This window comes from Tachyglossus aculeatus, chromosome 17 (genome assembly GCF_015852505.1).
Source record: "Tachyglossus aculeatus isolate mTacAcu1 chromosome 17, mTacAcu1.pri, whole genome shotgun sequence".
NCBI classification, from domain to species: Eukaryota; Metazoa; Chordata; class Mammalia; order Monotremata; family Tachyglossidae; genus Tachyglossus; species Tachyglossus aculeatus.
Window position 1 is genome coordinate 5868412 of NC_052082.1, and position 19558 is coordinate 5887969.

The following is a 19558-nucleotide window of genomic DNA, read 5'->3' on the forward strand; positions in this document are numbered from 1 at the left end:
GCGCAGACAGAAAGAAAATCTCTCCAGAAACACACACTTTCTCCCTTTACCACTTAAGGGAAGCATAATTGTGCGTCAAGGAGGAGATGACCTCCTTAGCTAGCCTTAGCTAGGCAGGGGCATTCTAAAGAAGAAAAGAATTATAGTTTGTCATTTTCCTAGGTCAGATTTTACATGAAGGAAGAGAGGAAACCATCGGTAGACGGAAAAGCTATCAATAACTAGGCAAGGAGAAACAGAGAACGTTGTGCATTTTGGGAAACATGAGAATATTTTCAGATGATATGGGAAGCATGCATGATCAACTTTCAATTTACGGGGGAAAAAATTAAGGAAGCATCACCAAGTGCAAATTGCTTTGAAATGACCTTTTCGTCTTGGTGTCATCGCCAAACAGTTATTTTTCTAGTACACTGCTTATTATGCATTTAAAATTGCCGTGCGAATTGTAAAAGCAAGCATGTAGCGACAATCATATTTAAATAACACAGTAAATGGTGTTCTCTCCCTTTGTAAATGGTTTTTATGCAAGGTTTACTTGGAAGTCTTCTTTTCAGTCACTTTCCTGCATGCAAATACATGTCCGGTCTCAGATCTGCATTTGCATTTTAAACTGTGAGGACTAGAACAGGAAAGGCACCCCGGATGTTGGGGGAATTGCACACAATCACCCCGAGAAATTCCTTCTGCTGTTTATTTTTGAAGGAAACCCGCCTGGGTGTCATGCGAATGAGAGGGAATGCTCTGAAATTCAGAAGGCTCCAGGTGGCAGTGATGGATACGGGATACAATCTGGCATAGCAACATCCGGTCTTCTGGAATTAAAAGATCCCAAAGGAGGGGACGGTACCCATTTTCATTTAATAACGAGGTTAAACATCATTTCCCCAGATGCTATGGGACCAGACCACTGGCGGAGAGTCCAGCTGCAGACTCCAGGCCCAACCTGAGAAGTCTTACCTTGGCAGGTGCCGTTCTTCTCCTCGAAGCCGGCCTTACACATGCATTTCCCGATCGGAACGAGCCATTCCCCTTCGGCGCTACAGTGCATCTTGGGAAGTTCGTCTGTCACGGAATGGTTGACGCAGGAGCCTGACACTTCCAGCAACTGGGAAGAATCTGCTCCCGTGATCGTGTCGGGGAAGAGGGCAAGATTTCGTACGACCGCCGGGCACTTTTTATAGTACACCCGCACCGACACCAGGGCGATGCAGGCTCCCACATCTTGGAAAGCCAGGTAAAAGCCCTTTTTGGTCAAAGGTCCGACGTCTCTCACCTCGGTGTTCAGTTTCATGACTCGGTCACCCAGGTCCAGCTCAGTGAAGCTCTCGTCCGCTGCGATGGTGTCGATCTTGATGTACTGGTTTTCTTTGATATTCCTCCCGTGCTCATCGTCCGATTCAAAGTAGTACATGTTGAACGTCTCCTTGCAGGTGCCCAGGCCCCCGGGGAGGCTGTTACAGTCTCTCAGGGTAAATTTGAGTTCTATGAAGATCCGGGAGGCTCCTTCGTTGGAGACCCAGCTTGTCAGGAGCCAGTTATTCTGATTCTGTTCCATCACCTTGCACACTTGATAGGTGTGGATCGGAGCGTAGTTTTCATCCACCTCTCCGATCTCTTCCCACTGCACGGTTTAAAAAGCCAAAAGGAAGGTAGTCAGGAAACACCAGAAGACCAAAGCACTTCACATTCTTGCCGATGGCTACGCGAGCTAGGAAAAACTAAACCACGAACCTAAATTCCCACCTCACGTTGGGGACTATGGAGACAGAGGGGAAAGATCAAGAGCACATTAACAATAATAATAATGATGGTATTTGTTAAGCGCTGATGTGTGGGTCTTGAGGAACAGGGAATAAGATCCAGTTTCTCCTTCCCAGCTGGCCCAGTGATGCTCTGCTTTCAATTTTCATTCACACTGTTTGTGTCACCCTTCCATTCCCCATCCAAAGTCTCCTAAATTCCCGAATCTCACTGCTCCCTGCAAGACTGTTTCACAGCTGGTACTAAAACTGAACAGCCTGATTTTCCCAGCCCTCTAAAATTGCTCCCTGCCATGGACTAGTGGATAAAGCCCAGACCTGGAAGCCGGAAGACCTGGCTCCACCACTTTCCTGCAGTGGGACCTTGGGTAAGTCACTTCACTTCTGTGTGCCTCTGTTTCCTCAATTGCAAAATGGGGATTCAATACCTGTCCTCCCTCCAATTTCCACTGTGAGCCCTACATAGAACAGGGTCTTTGTCTGACCTGATTAACTCCCATCTACCCCTGTGCTTAGAACAATGCTTATAATAATAATAATAATAATAACAATAATGGTATTTGTTCAGTGCTTACTAAGTGCAAAGCACTGTTCTAAGCACTGGGGGGATACAAGGTGATCAGACTGTCCCACGTGGGGCTCACAGTCTTAATCCCCATTTTCCAGATGAGGGAACTGAGCCACAGAGAAGTTAAGTGACTTGCCCAAAGTCACATAGCTGACAATTGGAGGAGCCAGGATTTGAACCCATGATCTCTGACTCCAAAGCCCAGGCTGTTTCCACTGAGCCATGCTGCTTCTCTATGCTTCTCTATGCTTGACACATACTAAGAGTGCCTAACAGATACTGTTAAAAAAAAAACATTAAAAAAGTTTATAGTCTCCTACACTGTAAGCTCCCTGAGGGCAGGAATCGTGTTGACTAACTCTATTTTATTCTTCCAAAGGCTTGGTCTAATGTTATGTATAGAGTGAGCTCGTAATAAATATCATTGATGGATTGATTGATTAATCTTTCAACACCCAACACATACAGAAAAATAAAATGAATGAAGGTAAAATAAAGCAAAATACTTGCATAGCCCTTCATACTGTAAGCTCCCAGGGGGCAGCTCTATTGTCCCAAGGGCTTAGCCCCATGTACAGAGTGAGCTCTCAATAAATATCACTGATGGAATGATCAGTTGATTGATTGATTAATATTTTTGGACCCACGGAGCTCAGGTGCCTTGCAAGGGCTGGGGGAAATTCTACTAGAGAGCAGCATGGATCAGTGGTAAGAGCCCAGGCTTTGGAGTCAGAGGTCATGGGTTCTAATCCTGGCTCCGCCACTTGTCAGCTGTGTGACCTTGGGCAAGTCACTTCACTTTTCTGTGCCTCAGTGACTTCATCTGTAAAATGGGGATTAAGACTGTGAGCCCCACGTGGGACAACCTGATCACCTTGTATAATAATAATAATAATAGTATTTGTTAAGCACTTACTATGTGCCAAGCACTGTTCTAAGTGCTGGGGTAGATACAAGGTCATCAGGTTGTCCCATGTGGGGCTCACAGTCCTCATCCCCATTTCACAGATGAGGAAACTGAGGCCCAGAGAAGTGAAACCAAGAAGTGAAGTCACACAGCTGACAAGTGGCAGAGCCGGGATTAGAACCCGTGACCTCTGGCTCCCAAGACCGAGATCTTTCCATTAAGCCACACTTGTATCTCCCAGAGCTTAGAACAGTGCTTTGCACATAGTAAGCGCTTAACAAATACCATCATCGTTATTATTACTATTATTGTTTGAACAGTGCTCTGCACATAGTAAGCACTTAACAAATACCACCATCATCATTATTATTATTACTTATGTGCTACAAAGTGGAGGACACAAATACAGTGTCGTGAAAGAGATGACCAATGGAAAAATGATTCTCAGTCTTTCATGTAAATACACAAAAATATATGTATTCCTTTTCTAATGAAGTTTACTGCACAAAAAGAAACAGTTTATGCTTACAGTCTTAAAAACTTCTAGGAACAAGAATTAATAGACAACAAATCTTGGACCAGTTTCCCATCCTGAAGAAAGATGCCCTATAGCCCTGAAAATGGATTAAACTTAACAAAAAAAATGTACAGTCTGTACAAATCATACACCCTCAGGAATGTGGTTTCCATGTGTAACGAACTGTCAGGTAATAACCCTTAGCTATGAAATCATTCCTCCTCATATTCAGTGAACCACAATTTATGATTATGGAGATCCAGAAGTTTTCCATAAAAAAAAATTAAACTCATTTCAACTCATTTATTTGGATAATAAAATTAAATCCAGCATAATTCCTTGTTCCTGACCAATACTTAAAGAAGAGAAAAATAAGCAGATACAAGGAGGATCCACGCAGACCTGTGCACTACAAATAGACTCATGATTACCATCTGCTATCAAAAAATAAAACAGTCCTCAGGGGGAGAGGGAAGAAGGGGATGTGTTAATGAGGTAAACTGCTTATCTCTATAAATTCACAAGGGAGAGACATCAAGATTTTATCTTGCCAGACACCTTTCACTTTATTGTGTGAAATATCTGTTCTGCTATTTAGGCTCATCTTTCCTTTATCTTGAGCACCCTGTGAGAGAAGCCTCTCACCCCTTTTCTCTGATTAGCTAAACCAGCTGTATGCCAGAGACCTGCTTCTCTGTTCTGTCCTGCCTCCTTCCCTGAAGTAGACAATCACCCTGCTGTAAAGAAATATATATATATTTTTATGGCCCTGACTCTCTGGATAAATATTTCATATGATAGAAATACCTCAGATAGGAAGGGATATAAAATGCTAACCAAATAAAAGAACGTAGTACACAGACAAACGGAAAGGAAGATCCTTAAATTCAGATCAGTGAAAAGACAGTTAAGCTTCTCTTCTTCAAATTAAGTTAAACTAAAGAATTATATCTGGAAACATTTGGTTCCTTTCTTTGATGAACAATGAATCAAGTCTATCTGCAACATTAAACTAGAAATGCTACATTAATTCAGTGCTAAATGCTTGCTCTATGACTCTAATAGACCTCATAAGGAAAACAAAGGCATTTCAATGGCTTGATGTTAAATCTGCTATAGGAGCCTCATTTCTGAATCTGATATTCGAGTAGGAAACAGCTAGTAAATTCAGATACTTAGGGCTTGCAATATCCTCCACTAAAATGATGGTAGACAGTTCACCCTGACTACCTGGGTAAAGGCCAAAGATATCAAAAATGTTATTAAAAATACAAGCCAAGCAACATACTAGGCACTGCTTCAGGTGCTAATTTCAAAGTGTGCACATAAACATCTTAGTTCTCCAAATGTCCTCAATTAAATGTGAAGACTCCATAATTTGCTGCCTCAGAACCCTAACTTGTACTGTCATTGTTTTTTTTTTAATTATCTGATGGTTTGATTGTGATAGATTTTACTTTGAGTGACAGTGATTATGAACTGTTTGGAATATAGCTAAATTGGGGAACAAATTTGTGCCGAGCCAAAAGAAGGTATGCTACATGTTTGGGACGATCCCTTATAATAATAATAATAATAATAATAATAATAATAATAATAATAATAATAATAATAACATTTATTAAGCACTTACTATGTACAAAGCACTATTCTAAGTGCTGGGGAGATTACAAGGTGATCAGGTTGTCCCACTGGGGGCTCACAGTCTTAATCCCCATTTTGCAGATGAGGTAACTGAGGCCCAGAGAAGTTAAGTGACTTGCCCAAAGTCACACAGCTGACAAATAGCGGAGCCGGGATTTGAACCCATGACCTCTGACTCCAAAGCCCGTGCTCTTTCCACTGAGCCACGCTGCTTATCCTCAAATCAATCAATGGAATTTATTGAGGTCTTAATCCATACAGAACACTGTACGATGTGCTTGGGAGAGTACATAAAGGTGCAGTTGGTAGACACAATCTCTGTTCTCAAGGAGTTTACAGTCTTTTAGGGGAGAAAGACATTAAAAAAAAATTGACGGAAGTGATGAGAGTACATAATGCTGTGAGGCTGTGAGTATCTAAATCCTCCAAGTGTGTCAAGAAGGAAAATCCTGGAAAGTAATAGGGTCATCCTTGTAGAAATCAGGCAATTTTAAAAAAACAAAGTGAGCACAATATGGCTGAGACCACAATCAGTCGTATTTAGTGAACATTTACTCTGTGCCAAGTACTTCAATGAGCATTTGGCAAAATACAAGGCAACAGAGTTGACAGAGGTTAACCTTGCCCACACTTTCAGTCTAGAGGGGAAGACAGACACTGAAATAAATTACAGATAGGGGAAATGGCAGGGTATCATTATATGTGCTTAATTGCTATAGGGTGAATGTCAAGTGGTTATCCTGCACTGGCCTTTCTACCCTGCCATGCATACTCATGGGTTAATTTCACTATCACTGGTGTCTCCCTATATATATATACATATATATATATATGTATAGGGGCATACAGAGAGAGAGAGAAAGAGAGGGAGGGAGAGAGAGAGAGAGAGAGAGAGAGAGGATAGGATCTATATCTATGTATCTACAACAATCCCTCAAGCTATTGTAGTTCTGAATTTTCCCCAACCCCTATGAAATTGGGGAAAATTTAGAAATAGAACTGGAGAGAATGTTGTTTTATTCCCCCATATTGCAAAGATAACAATAATAATAATAATAATGATGATGATACTTATTAAGCACTTACTATGTGCAAAGCACTGTTCTAAGTGCTGGGGAGGTTACAAGTTTATCAGGTTGTCCCATAGGGGCTCACAGTCTTCAGCCCCATTTTACAGATGAGGTAACTGAGGCCTAGAGGAGTTAAGTGACTTGCCCAAAGTCACACAGCAGACAAGTGGTGGAGCCGGGATTTGAACCCACAACCTTTGACTCCAAAGCCCATGCTCTTTCCACTGAGCCTGGCCTGAGAAAATTCACACGGTGAATCCAGTGAATCTGTTCTTCACTACTTCTCTGCTCTGAATCTTCAGTTCAACTAGGGGATGAAAAGGGACAAGACCACTGGAATTTGGGGAAAAAACCCACAGATTCTGTCCCTCACTGGCTCTCTTCTCTGACTCTATAAGACAACGACTCTCAAAGGAGCCTGATTCCCATGTGGAAATTATATCAACTAATGTGGCAAGGATTTCACAAAGGACACTCAATCAGCTCTCTCCCTCCTACTTGCCTCACGGATCTCCTACTGCAGCCTAGACTGTGAGCCCACTGTTGGGAAGGGACTGTCTCTATATGTTGCCAACTTGTACTTCCCAAGCGCTTAGTACAGTGCTCTGCTCACAGTAAGTGCTCAATAAATACGATTGATTGACTGACTGCAGCCCAATCCACCCATTTCATTCTTCCAGTGACAACCTCAATCTCACCTATCTCATCACTCACCCCTTGCTCAACCCCTTCCCCAGAACTCGAACTCCTTCCCCTTTCATATCCGACAGTCTTCCACTCAGCATTTTCAAAACCTTCCCCAAATCACATTTCCTCCAAAAACCCTTTATTTTCCCTATCCTCCCTCTCTTCTGTGTCAACTATGAACTTGTCTATGTACCCCTTAAGCATCTTGTTACTCACCCCAAACTCACAATATTTATGGAAATATTCTTATACCCACTATTTCCCCTAATCCTACTTTTTTAACATCTGTCTTTACCCGAAGACTGTTAATTCCTTGAAGACAGGGATCACTTCAAAAAGCTCTGTTGTATTGTATTTCTCCAAGTGCTTAGTACAGTGGTCTGCCCACAATAAGCACACAATAAATGACAAGAGTCCGGGCTTGAGAGTCAGAGGACGTGAGTTCTAATCCCGGCTCAGCCACTTGTCGGCTTTGTGACCTTGGGCAAGACACCTAACTTTTCTGTGCCTCAGTTACCTCATCTGTAAAATGGGGATTAAGAATGTGAGCCCCACATGGGACAACCTGATTACCTTGTATCTACTCCAGCGCTTAGAACAAATGCCATTATTATTATTATTAAGTAAAATTCATTGATTGATTAATAGTTTAAGGAGAAGGGTATGAATCATCCAAATTCCTATCCCCAAAGACTTCTCAAAACCAAAGGATAAAAATGTAACAGTAGCCCAAGGCGATTTTCCCTTTTTAAAAGAGATCTCTGCCCCTAAACTAGAACACCCGTTGGTGGAAATTTGACTAGTATTAAATATTTCTTTGTGAGTGCACAGTACATGACAGGGATGCGTGATGAGATTAGTAAAGACACTTGAACATTTATTATGGTAATGGACTGCCATATGAGAATAAATTATTCAAATTCAAGATGATTGTCAAATTATATTCCGTATTGAGATGAGAGACTTCTCGAGATTTTCCTTGAAATACAAATGCTAAAATGTATAATACTCCCCCCTCCAGGTACATTCTCATGCACAAAGACACCCAATAATAAATTCACAAAGTAAGTTCTCTCCAAAGCATTAGGGGGAAATATTATATGTATTCCTATCCATATTGTTTTTATCTTGCCTGGTTCCAGTGAGAAGTTGACACAGAACTGATGTTTAGCCTTTGCAATAAATGCTGTCATTAGGCACTAATGCCAGAGTCATTCTGTTAATAGTTCTACTCCATATTCACTTTACTATTTCTCCCAGCCCCTCCATCTCCCACAGAAGCCATAAAAGGTCAGGAGGGAAAACTATTACTAATCTGCAAGTAGATGATTCAGGATTCCTGGTAGACTTTTGCTTTCAACACTCCCCAAACTTATGGCAAATTAAAGAGAAAGGTAAGTTCAAATTCTACTGTGCATTTTTCCAATATGCTGATGTATTGTCTAATCAACAGTGCTTTTTGCTCCTCCTTGTAAAATACAGTTTGCATACACCTTATAAGGTGTAAAACTCCCCTTCTTTGTCATACCTGCAAGGCTGGGCAAACTTCAAAGAACAAATGTTTTGTTGTTGTTGTTGGTTTGTTTTCCCCCCTTGGGCTCAAATGATAAAGAATTTGTTCCTTGTACAATGCAACATCGGTTGTATAGCATTCACCCACAGGTGAAGAGCACTGTGTTAAGAGCTACGCAAATTTCAATACAACAGAGTTGGCTGACAAGTTCTCTGCCCATGATGGGCTCACAGTCTGGAAGGGGAGACATGTTTTGTTGTCTCCCCCATTGGATAATTAGGGAATTCGTGGAGAGGAAACTTCCCTGTGTTGTCCGCCCAAATGCTTAATACAATGCTCTGCACAGATCGAGAACTGAATAAATACCATTGATTTACTGACTTATTCGCACTGCACTCACAAACTAAGTGAACTCTAGTTTAAACACATGGTAATTGCTTTGTTGGATTTAAAAACATGCCTTTTTTTCAAAAAAGTGGAACTCCCATTTTATACTTTGTTGAAACCTCTACAAATTTATTTCTTTTCAAAGATGCTCATGAGATATCAATCAATCAGTCAATCATATTTATTGAGCGCTTACTGTGTGCAGAGCACTGTACTAAGTGCTTGGGAAATACAAGTTGGCAACATATAGAGACAGTCTCTACCCAACAGTGGGCTCACAGTCTAGAAGGGGGACAAAAAGAACTAAACAAAACATATTAACAAAATAAAATAAATAGAATAGATATGTACAAGTAAAATAAATAGAGTAATAAATATGTACAAACATATATACATATATACAGGTGCTGTGGGGAAGGGAAGGAGGTAAGATATACTTCAAGATTTTGAATGGAAAATACAGTATCTTGAACTGGAGATTGTACAAAATATTCATTGATATTGAGGTTATCTTTTAATCATTCTGCAACGTCCTGTAAAAACGCAAGATTCAATTCTTATAGTCTTAGCTGATTGACTGAAGTAGAAATGGGCTCTAACCACTCCATTCAAGTCAGTCAAAACACCTCCAAAGGAAGGAGATAAGGAATGCTTACACCATGGCAAATGTAGCAGTGCTATCTCAAAAACAGCAAAAGCCTAAACTGTAAGAAATACTGGTATTTAAAGTAAATAGCACAATCATGAAAGAGTACTAAAGAAAGATCTAAACAGGGATTTTGCTGTTGCTGTTCATAATTGGCCTATCATAACCAGCTTGCTTTCCTTTATGTCTTTTTTTTCTCTCCTCCCATTCCCTGACCATTCAATTGTGAATTGCTTGTAGACTAGACATTTTGCCTGATTCAAGGTCCATGAATGCTGTCAGCCTTTAATAAATGGTATTACCAACCGAATGACTGACTGATTAATTGATTTGATGGGATATTTGGCTTTTGTGCCCACCAGGCATAAATGCCTAAAGTGAAAACAAAGATATTGACCACTGGAGTGTTTGGATGTGACTTTCCATTAGCAGAACCATATTCATCATTTTCCAAAATTGTTCTGGGTAGTTTGGTCAAGATTACTTAAACATTTGCATTTTCCTGCAGAAAATGGTTTGTATCTATATCAGCGCTTAGTGCAGTGTTTGCCACATAATAAGTGCTTAATAAATCCCATGAAAAAGAAAATAAAATAGTAATTCCAAGCTTATGTAAATGTTGAATTCACATTTTATCCCTTCAACTAAATTCTAACCATTCTCATTTTACATGGGAGAACCTAAAACAGATCTTTGAAAACATTTTCCTGTTTAAAGAGAATATAAGAAATGACTAGAGAAGGAAAATAAATGCCTGGCTGAAAAATAGTAGTAATAATAATGGTACTTACTAAGTATTTACTATGTGTCAAGCACTGGGGTAGATATAAGTAAGCAGTTCAGAGACAATCCCTATCCCACATGGAATCCCCAGCCTAAGAGGGAGGGAGAGCAGGTATTTTAATCCCCATTTTACAGATGAAGATACTGAGACCAAAAGAAGTTAAGTTACCTCACCCAACGGAACTAAGAGCCCCATTGTTGATTCCCAGCTCCAAATTTTTCCTTTAGGCCACACTGTTTCCCAAGCATGCACTGGGATTGACTACTGAAATAGCTGCAGCTCTGACAACCTCAAAGCTATAACAGCAGCTTATTAAATATTAAACAAAATAGCAGATGGAATATATGATTAAAAATAAAGCAACTGCAACAGTTCAAGCTATACATTTTTAAACGGGTATTAATCCCTCCTCAAATTGGATTTGTGTTAAAGAAGTAAAAGTTTATGTGATAAGAGTACACCTTATGAAGAAATCCTTTGTCCATTTATAATTTTATGGTACACGAATTACATGGAGAAATTACCATTATAGAGCTTCCCTTTCTTCAAGGGGAAAAGTTCAGTACTCGGTATGCATGGTAATGGAGAAGCAAATAAAGCTTAGGATCTTCATTTACTTTCCTCAGTCACCCTCTTCATTTCTCAGTAGCCTGCTTTTTAAAAGATCCACTGGTATTTTCAGATAATCACGTCAGCAATTACCTCAAATCCCAAATGATGGACTTTGCAGACGGTTCGTAATTTTATGCTGCCAGATGAGCAACGTGTTTGTCCTCTATTTCATCTGCGCCTTAAGTGGGCGTGGCAAATTGTTTTTTCTTGTGCAATTTGATTAAGGAGGCTTAGCAAGTGATGTTCTAGTTCAGCGAAAGAAAAAGTTGCAGCAGAAAAAGTTATAAAAAAACACACACAGAAAAATATGTCCAAAAGCCTCCAACCGCAGCAGCCCATTGCCGCCTTCCCTGAGATTTTAATTTGGTCTTCCCACATAGTTCCGCTCACGTTGTCCCTGCTGGGTTTCAAAGGAAGAGACATGCCTCACAAAAAGTAGATAAAAAAAAAAATGAATGAAGTAAACCAACAAAAATGCTAACATTTCGTCTCTCTTCTCTGTGAAGGTGCGGCCTAATGATCTGAGTGCCTCTTGTATTATGCAGTCGAGTCATCTCTGACCCAAAGCAACACCATGGACCCATCTCTCCCAGAACGCCCCACCTCCATCTGCAATCATTCCGGCAGGGGATCCAGAGTTTTCTTGATAAAAGTCCAGAAGTGTGTTACCACTGCCTTCTTCCATGCAGTAAACCTGAGTCTCCAACCCTCGACTCTCTCCCATGTCGCTGCTGCCCAGCACAGGTGAGTTCCTCTAGAGGAACATTTTAGCTTGAGGAGAGATGATGCTGATGGAATCTCCCACTAAGGATGTCAGAGGAAGATTCATTTAGATATTTATATATATTCGTAATCTATGACCCATTGCAAGTAGTGAGAAGACCATACAACGCCCTGTAGCCTATTAGACTGTAAGGTTTTTGAGGACAGGAATCATGTCTACCAACATGATTGTATTGTTTCCTCCCCCGTTCTTAGTCCAGATCTCAGCACACAGTAAATGCTCAATAAATAACACTGACTGATAGAATTCCACAAGGAAGTAATCTCCATTCGATACATCTTGTATCCCCCAACCAGATGCCACCTCAGATGCCTCTCCTCCCTCTAAACATTAATAAGCACAGTACCCATAATACTTATGTACATATCATATATAATCAATTCCCCTCCCATCTACAATTTATTTAATATATATTCCCGTGGTAGACCGCAAATTCACTGAGGGCAGGGACCGTGGTTTCTAATTACTGTTCCCTTCCATGTTCTTAATACCCTTTTCAAAGGAAGGTACTCAAAAAAATGTTATTGCAGGCAATGGAGAGTTCATTTCAGAACTTCAAAATTGGGCACTTGAAGATACAAGGCAGTTGGATGGGTAATATAACAGCTAATATGACTTCTGCTCCTGAGGTGCAAGATCTAGCCACAGGAAGTGGGAAATTAATCCATCACTCAATCAGTCAATGGTATTTATTGATTACTTACTGGGTTTAGAGCACTTACTGTGTTTAAAGTACCATTAAAAAATGGTGAGGGCTAGAACATAGTACTAGGAATTGGGCGACCCAGTTCAAGACCTAACTCTGCCACTGGTCTGCTGAGTGACCTTGGGCAAATTACTTTCCTCTTCTGGGACTCAGTTACCCCATCCGTAAAATGGGGGTAAGGCACCTCCTTTTCCACCCACTTAGACTGTGAGTCTCACATGAAATGAAGTCGTGTACTGATTTTCTGGCAGGCACTCCAGCTCTTATCACAGTGCTTGACACACAGTAAGTGTGTCACAAATATCACAATAATACTGACAAATTAGGAGGGATGGATTTGCTTAAAGCTTCAACTTCTATCAGAGATTTGGGAATTCACTTTCTCATTGTATTCCAACATTTTAGCATTTCGTTTTTCAAAGACACATTAACTAGATTGGAATTTGAGTTGTCTCATGTTTCTACAAAATTGATAGGTAAAAAGAGCAATTAATTTTCTGAGTACGAAATCAAATGGAAGCTGATTACTTTTTTCCCCCGAGGAATACAACCTAACCTGTGTATTTTCTACTTCAGTCTGAAGTACAAGGAAAAATCACTTGGGGAAGATTGGGAGAACAAGTTTTAAGTACCTTCTATTTAATAGACATTTGAAGAAAAATCAACACAAAATATAGAGGGCAAAAAAAAAGCATTTCAGAAAGAATCAAAATGCATTTCTTTCTGAATGAACCCCTTTCTGGTTTTTCACTATAATCAAAATACCACTGTGACAATGGTGGAAAAAGCCCTCACTACATTTAGATTCATTCATTAATTCATTCATTTAATTGTATTTATTGAGCGCTTTACTGTGTGCAGAGCACTATACTAAGTACTTAGAAAGTACAATTCAGCAATGATAGAGACAATCCCTCCCCAACAACGGGCTCACAGTCTAGAAGGGGGAGATAGACAACAAAACAAAACAAGTAGACAGGTGTCAATACCAACAAAATAGATAAATAGAATGGCATGCCCAATCAGACATGACTGAGGTATAATGTAACTGGAGATGAACTGAGTTAGTGTTAAACTAATCAAAGGGAAAAGGGACCTCTAATCATAGCCACTGTGGACAATCAGGAAGGGATGTGACCTACATAATGAAAAACAATTAATGAGCAACTTATCAGCCACCTGCACACCCAAAGAAAACAATGGGTACACTACAAGTACTTTAGTTTCCTCTTTACTTAGGGTTTCATCTTGTGGCAGATTTTCCTATCATTTCCTTCTGATCACTGGGAAGGAGAGCAAGAACCAGCCATCCTCTTCTAATCAGGTCACTCGTTAGCAACAATAAAAATATAATAGTGATGATCATTTTCCTCGTATGTCAGAATATTGCCTTCTTACTGTATTGCACTTTCCCAAGTGCTTAGTACAATGCACTGCACAATTGATCACTTAGTGATCAATAACTAGGGTGGAAGGATGATAGGTTAGAAAGGGAAGTTATTCTGGAAGGGCTATGATTTTAGTAGGTCTTTGAAGGCGGGGAGAACGGCAGTATATGAAGAGAGGGGGAGTTTCAGGAAGGAGGGAAGGCTTGAGTGTTATTTGTTAAGCGCTTACTATGTGCCAGGCACCGTTCTAAGCACTCGGGTGGATACAAGCAAATCGGATTGGACACAGTCCCCATCCTATTTAGAGTTCATAGGGCTCCCCATTCTACAGATGAGGTCCAGAGAAGTGAAGTGACTTGCCCAAGGTCTCACAGCAAACAAATGACAGAGCTGGGATTAAAACCCAGGTCCTTCTTACTCCCAGGTATGTGCTTTATCCACTAAGCCATGCTGCTTCCCTTAAGGGGTCAAAGACAAGAGACGAAAGATTGAGGTGTGGTTAGTAGATGAGGGCTGGACTGTAGTGGAGGTGAGCAACTGCAAGCTCACTGTGGGGAGGGAATGTGTCTATTGTTCTATTGTATCTCTCAAGTGCTCAGTATACTGCTCTGTATGGTGAGTGCTCAATAAATGGCTGACTGATTGAGGTAAGTTAGGAGGGAGAGTCCTGACTGATTGTCTTCAATCCAATGGTGAGGAGTTTCTCCTTTCTGCTTCATGCAGAGATGGATGGGCAACTATTAAGGAGGCCCTTAATAGAGAAGCAGAGAACTTAGCAGAGAAGCAGTGTGGCTCAGTGGAAAGAGCACCGGCTTTGGAGTCAGAGGTCATGGGTTCAAATCCCAGCTCCACCACTTGTCAACTGTGTGACTTCGGGTGAGTCACTTAACTTCTCTGTGCCTGTTACCTCATCTGGAAAATGGGGATGAAGACTGTGAGCCCCCGTGGGACAACCTGATCACCTCGTAACCTCCCCAGTGCTTAGAACAGTGCTTTGCATATAGTAAGCGCTTAATAAATGCCATCATTATTATTATTATTATTATTATTATTATTATTAGAGGTTTATGAGGAGTGGGGAGACATGGGTAGCACAAATGTTTGGAAAATGATCTGGGCAGCAGAGTGAAGTAAGGACTGGGAAGGGGACGGGATGGAGTTCAGCAAGAAGACAAGAGAAGCAGCGTGGCTCAGTGGAAAGAGCCCGGGCTTGGGAGTCAGAGGTCATGGGTTCTAATCCCGGCTCTGCCACTTGTCAGCTCTGTGACTTTGGGCAAGTCACTTAGCTTTTCTGTGCCTCAGTTACCTCATCTGTAAAATGGGGGTTAAGACTCTGACTCCCAAGCCCGTGCTCTTTCCACTATGCCATGCTGCTTCTCACTTAACTGCTCTGTGCCTCAGTTTTCTCATGTGCAAAATGGGGATTCGGCCTTTGAGTTACCTGCCGAAGGACAGACTATTGCTCTCAGTTTCCACTCCTTGTAAGGTTCCTGAGGTATTTCGGCTAACAAGTTCGCTGACATTCCCAATGACGATCACTGTTTATGATTTGGAGCCAACTGCAGTGAGTCTAACCCTCTAACCCTATCATTTGTTTCCACTAATGTTCCCACCTCCACCAAAGGTAATGCTAATCGCATTAGCACCAGTCCTTACTAAATGTTGTCAGTTCCTCAGATCACTTTGGAAAGGAAGTTGAAAAACATCATTTTGAAAGTTTCCTGTAAATGAGGAAAATTATTGGACTAAAAAGTATATTTAATGAAAATAGAGCAGATTAACCTATAGTGCTAATAATGTTTCAGGCAAATTGGATGCAGTTAACATAGGATATACTGGCAACATCCAGCGGTCTCAGGACCAGTATCCTAAACGGGTTTATTGAATCCAGAAAATGTGCCAAACCTGGATGAGAAGATAGTTTCGGCTGTCCTTTTTTGGATTTCAATCTGACCTAAACTTTTCATCAGATAATATTACATTCATGGCTTAGGCCTTGACAACTGCACCCATAAATCAATTTCAATCTTGAATTAATCATCTTCCTGTAATCAGTGGCCATTCAGCACAAATTTACATCTCATTTCTGTTGGCCAAACAGGCCCATTAAGGCTTTGAAGCTTATTCGAGCTTAAATGATTATATTCCCATAATAAACACTGAAGTTCTCTTAGTCCAGTGGCCGTGAGCTGCATTAATGATATTCTGCAGAAGCGGAGGCCTCTCTCAAGTTAAGCCTGTCTGGGCCAGAGAAGCAGCATGGCTTAGTGGAAAGAGCCCAGACTTAGGAGTCAGAAGTCGTGGGTTCTAATCCCGGCTCCGCCACTTGTCAGCTGTGTGACTTGGGCAAGTCACTTAGCTTCTTTGTGCCTCAGTTACCTCATCTGTAAAATGGGGATTAAGACTGTGAGCCCCAAGTGGGACAACCTAATAACCTTGCATCCCCCCCAGTGCTTAGAACAGTGCCAGCCACATAGTAAGCATTTAACAAATACCATTATTATTATTATTACTATTATAAAATGGGAATAGGATTATTTTGAGCCCTGGTTGGGACAGGAACTATAAATATGTACCACCAATTAATTCATTCATTTGCATTTATTGAGCTTTTACTGTGTGCAGAGCACCGTACTAAACACTTGGAAAGTACAAATCGGCAACATATAGAGACCGTCCCTACCCAACAACGGGCTCACAGTCTAGAAATAAAATAGTTCAATTGTTGTATGTATACCTATACAATATTTCATTTTCCAAGTGCTATCCTTTCACATTCTATTCAGCAAAAAAGCACCTTGCACTCAAAGGCTAGCCATCTGTCATTGTCTATGCTAAATAGATGTGATTTCATCCCGTGTTAAATTAAAATTAATCATTCTGCATACCAATCAAAATGTTTCAGAGGTTAAGGAGAAATGTTCGTCAGATTTTTTTTTTCAGTGTTCTCTCTAAATGAGAGACTGCTGTAGGAAACAGTGGACATTAAAATTCTATAGCCCTATTGCAAAAAGAGTCTTATAATGGAGGATGGATAAATTGTTATGAAGACATCCACAGATTTAAAATGACAGGGCTAAAAGAACAGTATTGTAATGGCAGTGGCTGAAACATTACAAAGCCCAAAGCATCCACACATTTAAACTGACTCCCCTGAAATTACATAATTTGCATGGAAAAATAAATCACCTTTCCACTCTCCTTTCCTCACACCTCTGTCTCTCCCTTGTGCCCCATCTGTCTCTAGAGAAGTCTCTTTGGTCACACCTCTATTACCTTTCCCTCTCTTTTTTCCCCTTTAACTAGCATCCTGCATCTTTTGATTTATGATTCACATTTTACTGAACTAATTAGAGAAGGAGGTAATTGGAAGTTCTTCTTGAATAGGCATCAAAAGTTGAAATGCCCAGATTCCCACAAACTCAGAGATGCAGAGAGAACTATAAAAAGGAGTCAGAAACAGGTAATAATGATAATAATAATGGCATTTATTAAGTGCTTATTACGTGCAAAGCACTGTTCTAAGCACTGGGGAGGTTACAGAGTGATCAGGTTGTCCCACGTGAGGCTCACGTCTTTACCCCCATTTTACAGATGAGGTAACTGAGGCACAGAGAAGTGAAGTGACTTGCCCAAAGTCACACAGCTGACACTTGGCGGAGCAGGGATTTGAACCCGTGACCTCTGACTCCCAAGCTCACGCTCTTTCCACTGAGCCACGCTGCTTCTTGGTAGGTAGAAACAGGCGATGTTCCTTGACCAGCCTTTAGTCTTGTGAGCCAGGAGGACTTAAATTAATGAAGCATCTTCCCGTATCCCTCAAGCCAAGGTAAGGGGAAGGTGGAGGAGAGTGGGAGGGAACAGATGCTGCACATGTTGTTTTCTGTCCTGGATAAGAGGAGGAGGAAGAGCTAGGAAATAGGAAATAAATCAAGGAGTCGGAGCAGCAGTTACCGAGGGAAGAAATCCAGGAGGAGAAGTTGCAGGAGCAGAGGCATTGGAGGAAAAAGGGAGAGGAAATGAAAGAGGAAAAGACAATGCAAGCCTTAGCTTGAAGGGGCAGTAATCCATCCATCAATCAATCAATCGTATTTATTGAACACCATTATAGCAAAATTACTTTTCTCTCAAGCACGTAAGAAATCCTACAATTCTCAGAAAACTCTCTCTTCCAAGACGTGGTGATTAACACAACTGACAGACACAGGTTTCTTTGAACTAAGGGGGAAGTTGACAGAACCTCCAAGTTCCATTTCCCTTTCTACTTCTTTGGACTAGCTATCTCAGCAGTCCAGGAAGGGGACCAGGATTGGACGATTGATGACTGGGGTCGCTTCACATGCCAGAAATTGTTGTCTCGTTTTTAGCGTGATGTGTAGTGCTTAGTTTGCACCAGGATTTCGGCTCATGTGGCCAACCCCCACGAACTTTAAAAAGTCCTGGTACCTATGAACATTGTCCCCATAACTGTGTCCAAAACCCTAGATCTTTTGGATTTATTTAATCAGTCGTCTTTATTGAGAGCTCACTGTTCGCAGAGCACTGTACTAACCACTTTGGAGAATACCCTTTATTTTAATGGTATTTGTTAAAGCACTTACACACTGTTCTGAGCACCAGAGTAGATCCAAGCTAATCAGGTTGGATACAATTCACGTCCCACTTGGGCTCACACTTTTAATCTCCATTTTACAGATGAGGAAACTGAAGCACAGAGAAGTGAAGTAATAATAACAGTAATGATAGCATTTATTAAGCGCTTACTATGTGCAAAGCACTGTTCTAAGCCCTGGGGAGGTTACAAGGTGATCGGGTTGTCCCATGGGGGGTTCACAATCCTCATCCTCATTTTCCAGATGAGGGAACTGAGGCACAGAGAAGTTAAGTGACCTGCCCCCTCCTTCTCCTCTCCTCATCCTTCCCTTCCCTCCTCTTTCCCCCTCCTTCTCCTCTCCCCGATCTCCACTCCTCATCTTCCCTTCTCCTCCTCCGCTTTCCCTCTTTCCCCTCCTACTCTTTTCCCAATCCAATCCTATCTTCCCTCCCCGCAGCTCCACTGCTCCTCTTTTCCCCTCCAATCCCACTCCTCTTTTTTCCTCTCCTCCTCTTTTTCTCCTCCTACTTTATCCCTCCAATCCCACTCCTCTTTTTTCCTCTCTTCCTACTTTTCCCCTCCAAACCTCCTCCTCCCCCACCCCCATCAGAAGCAGCGTGGCTCAATGGAAAGAGCGTGGGCTTGGGAGGTCATGGGTTCAAATCCCGGCTCTGCCAACTGTCAGCTGTGTGACCTTGGGCAACTCACTTAACTTATCTGTGCCTCAGTTACCTCATCTGTAAAATGGGAATGAAGACTGTGAGCCCCACGTGGGACAACCTGATCACCTTGTATCCTCCCCAGCACTTAGAACAGTGCTTTGCACATAGTAAGCACTTAACAAATGCCATTATTATTATTATTATTAAAATAGGTATTAAAACTGTGAGCCCGATGTGGGACAACCTGATCACCTTGTATCCCCCCAGTGCTTAGAACAGTGCTTTGCACACAGTAAGCACTTAACAAATACCATTATTATTATTAT

At 41.3% G+C, this 19558-nt stretch overlaps 1 protein-coding gene across 10 annotated transcripts in view; it reads right to left on the reverse strand.

Moving 5' to 3' along the window:
* The window catches only part of EPHA5 (EPH receptor A5), a 381267-nt gene that overhangs the window by 308869 nt on the left and 52840 nt on the right, over window positions 1–19558 (reverse strand). For all 10 annotated transcript variants that reach the window (XM_038759034.1, XM_038759031.1, XM_038759030.1 and 7 more), the window contains exon 3: window positions 961–1624. In XM_038759034.1, the coding sequence (XP_038614962.1) occupies window positions 961–1624 (664 nt within the window). The remainder of the gene's footprint in view (window positions 1–960; window positions 1625–19558) is intronic.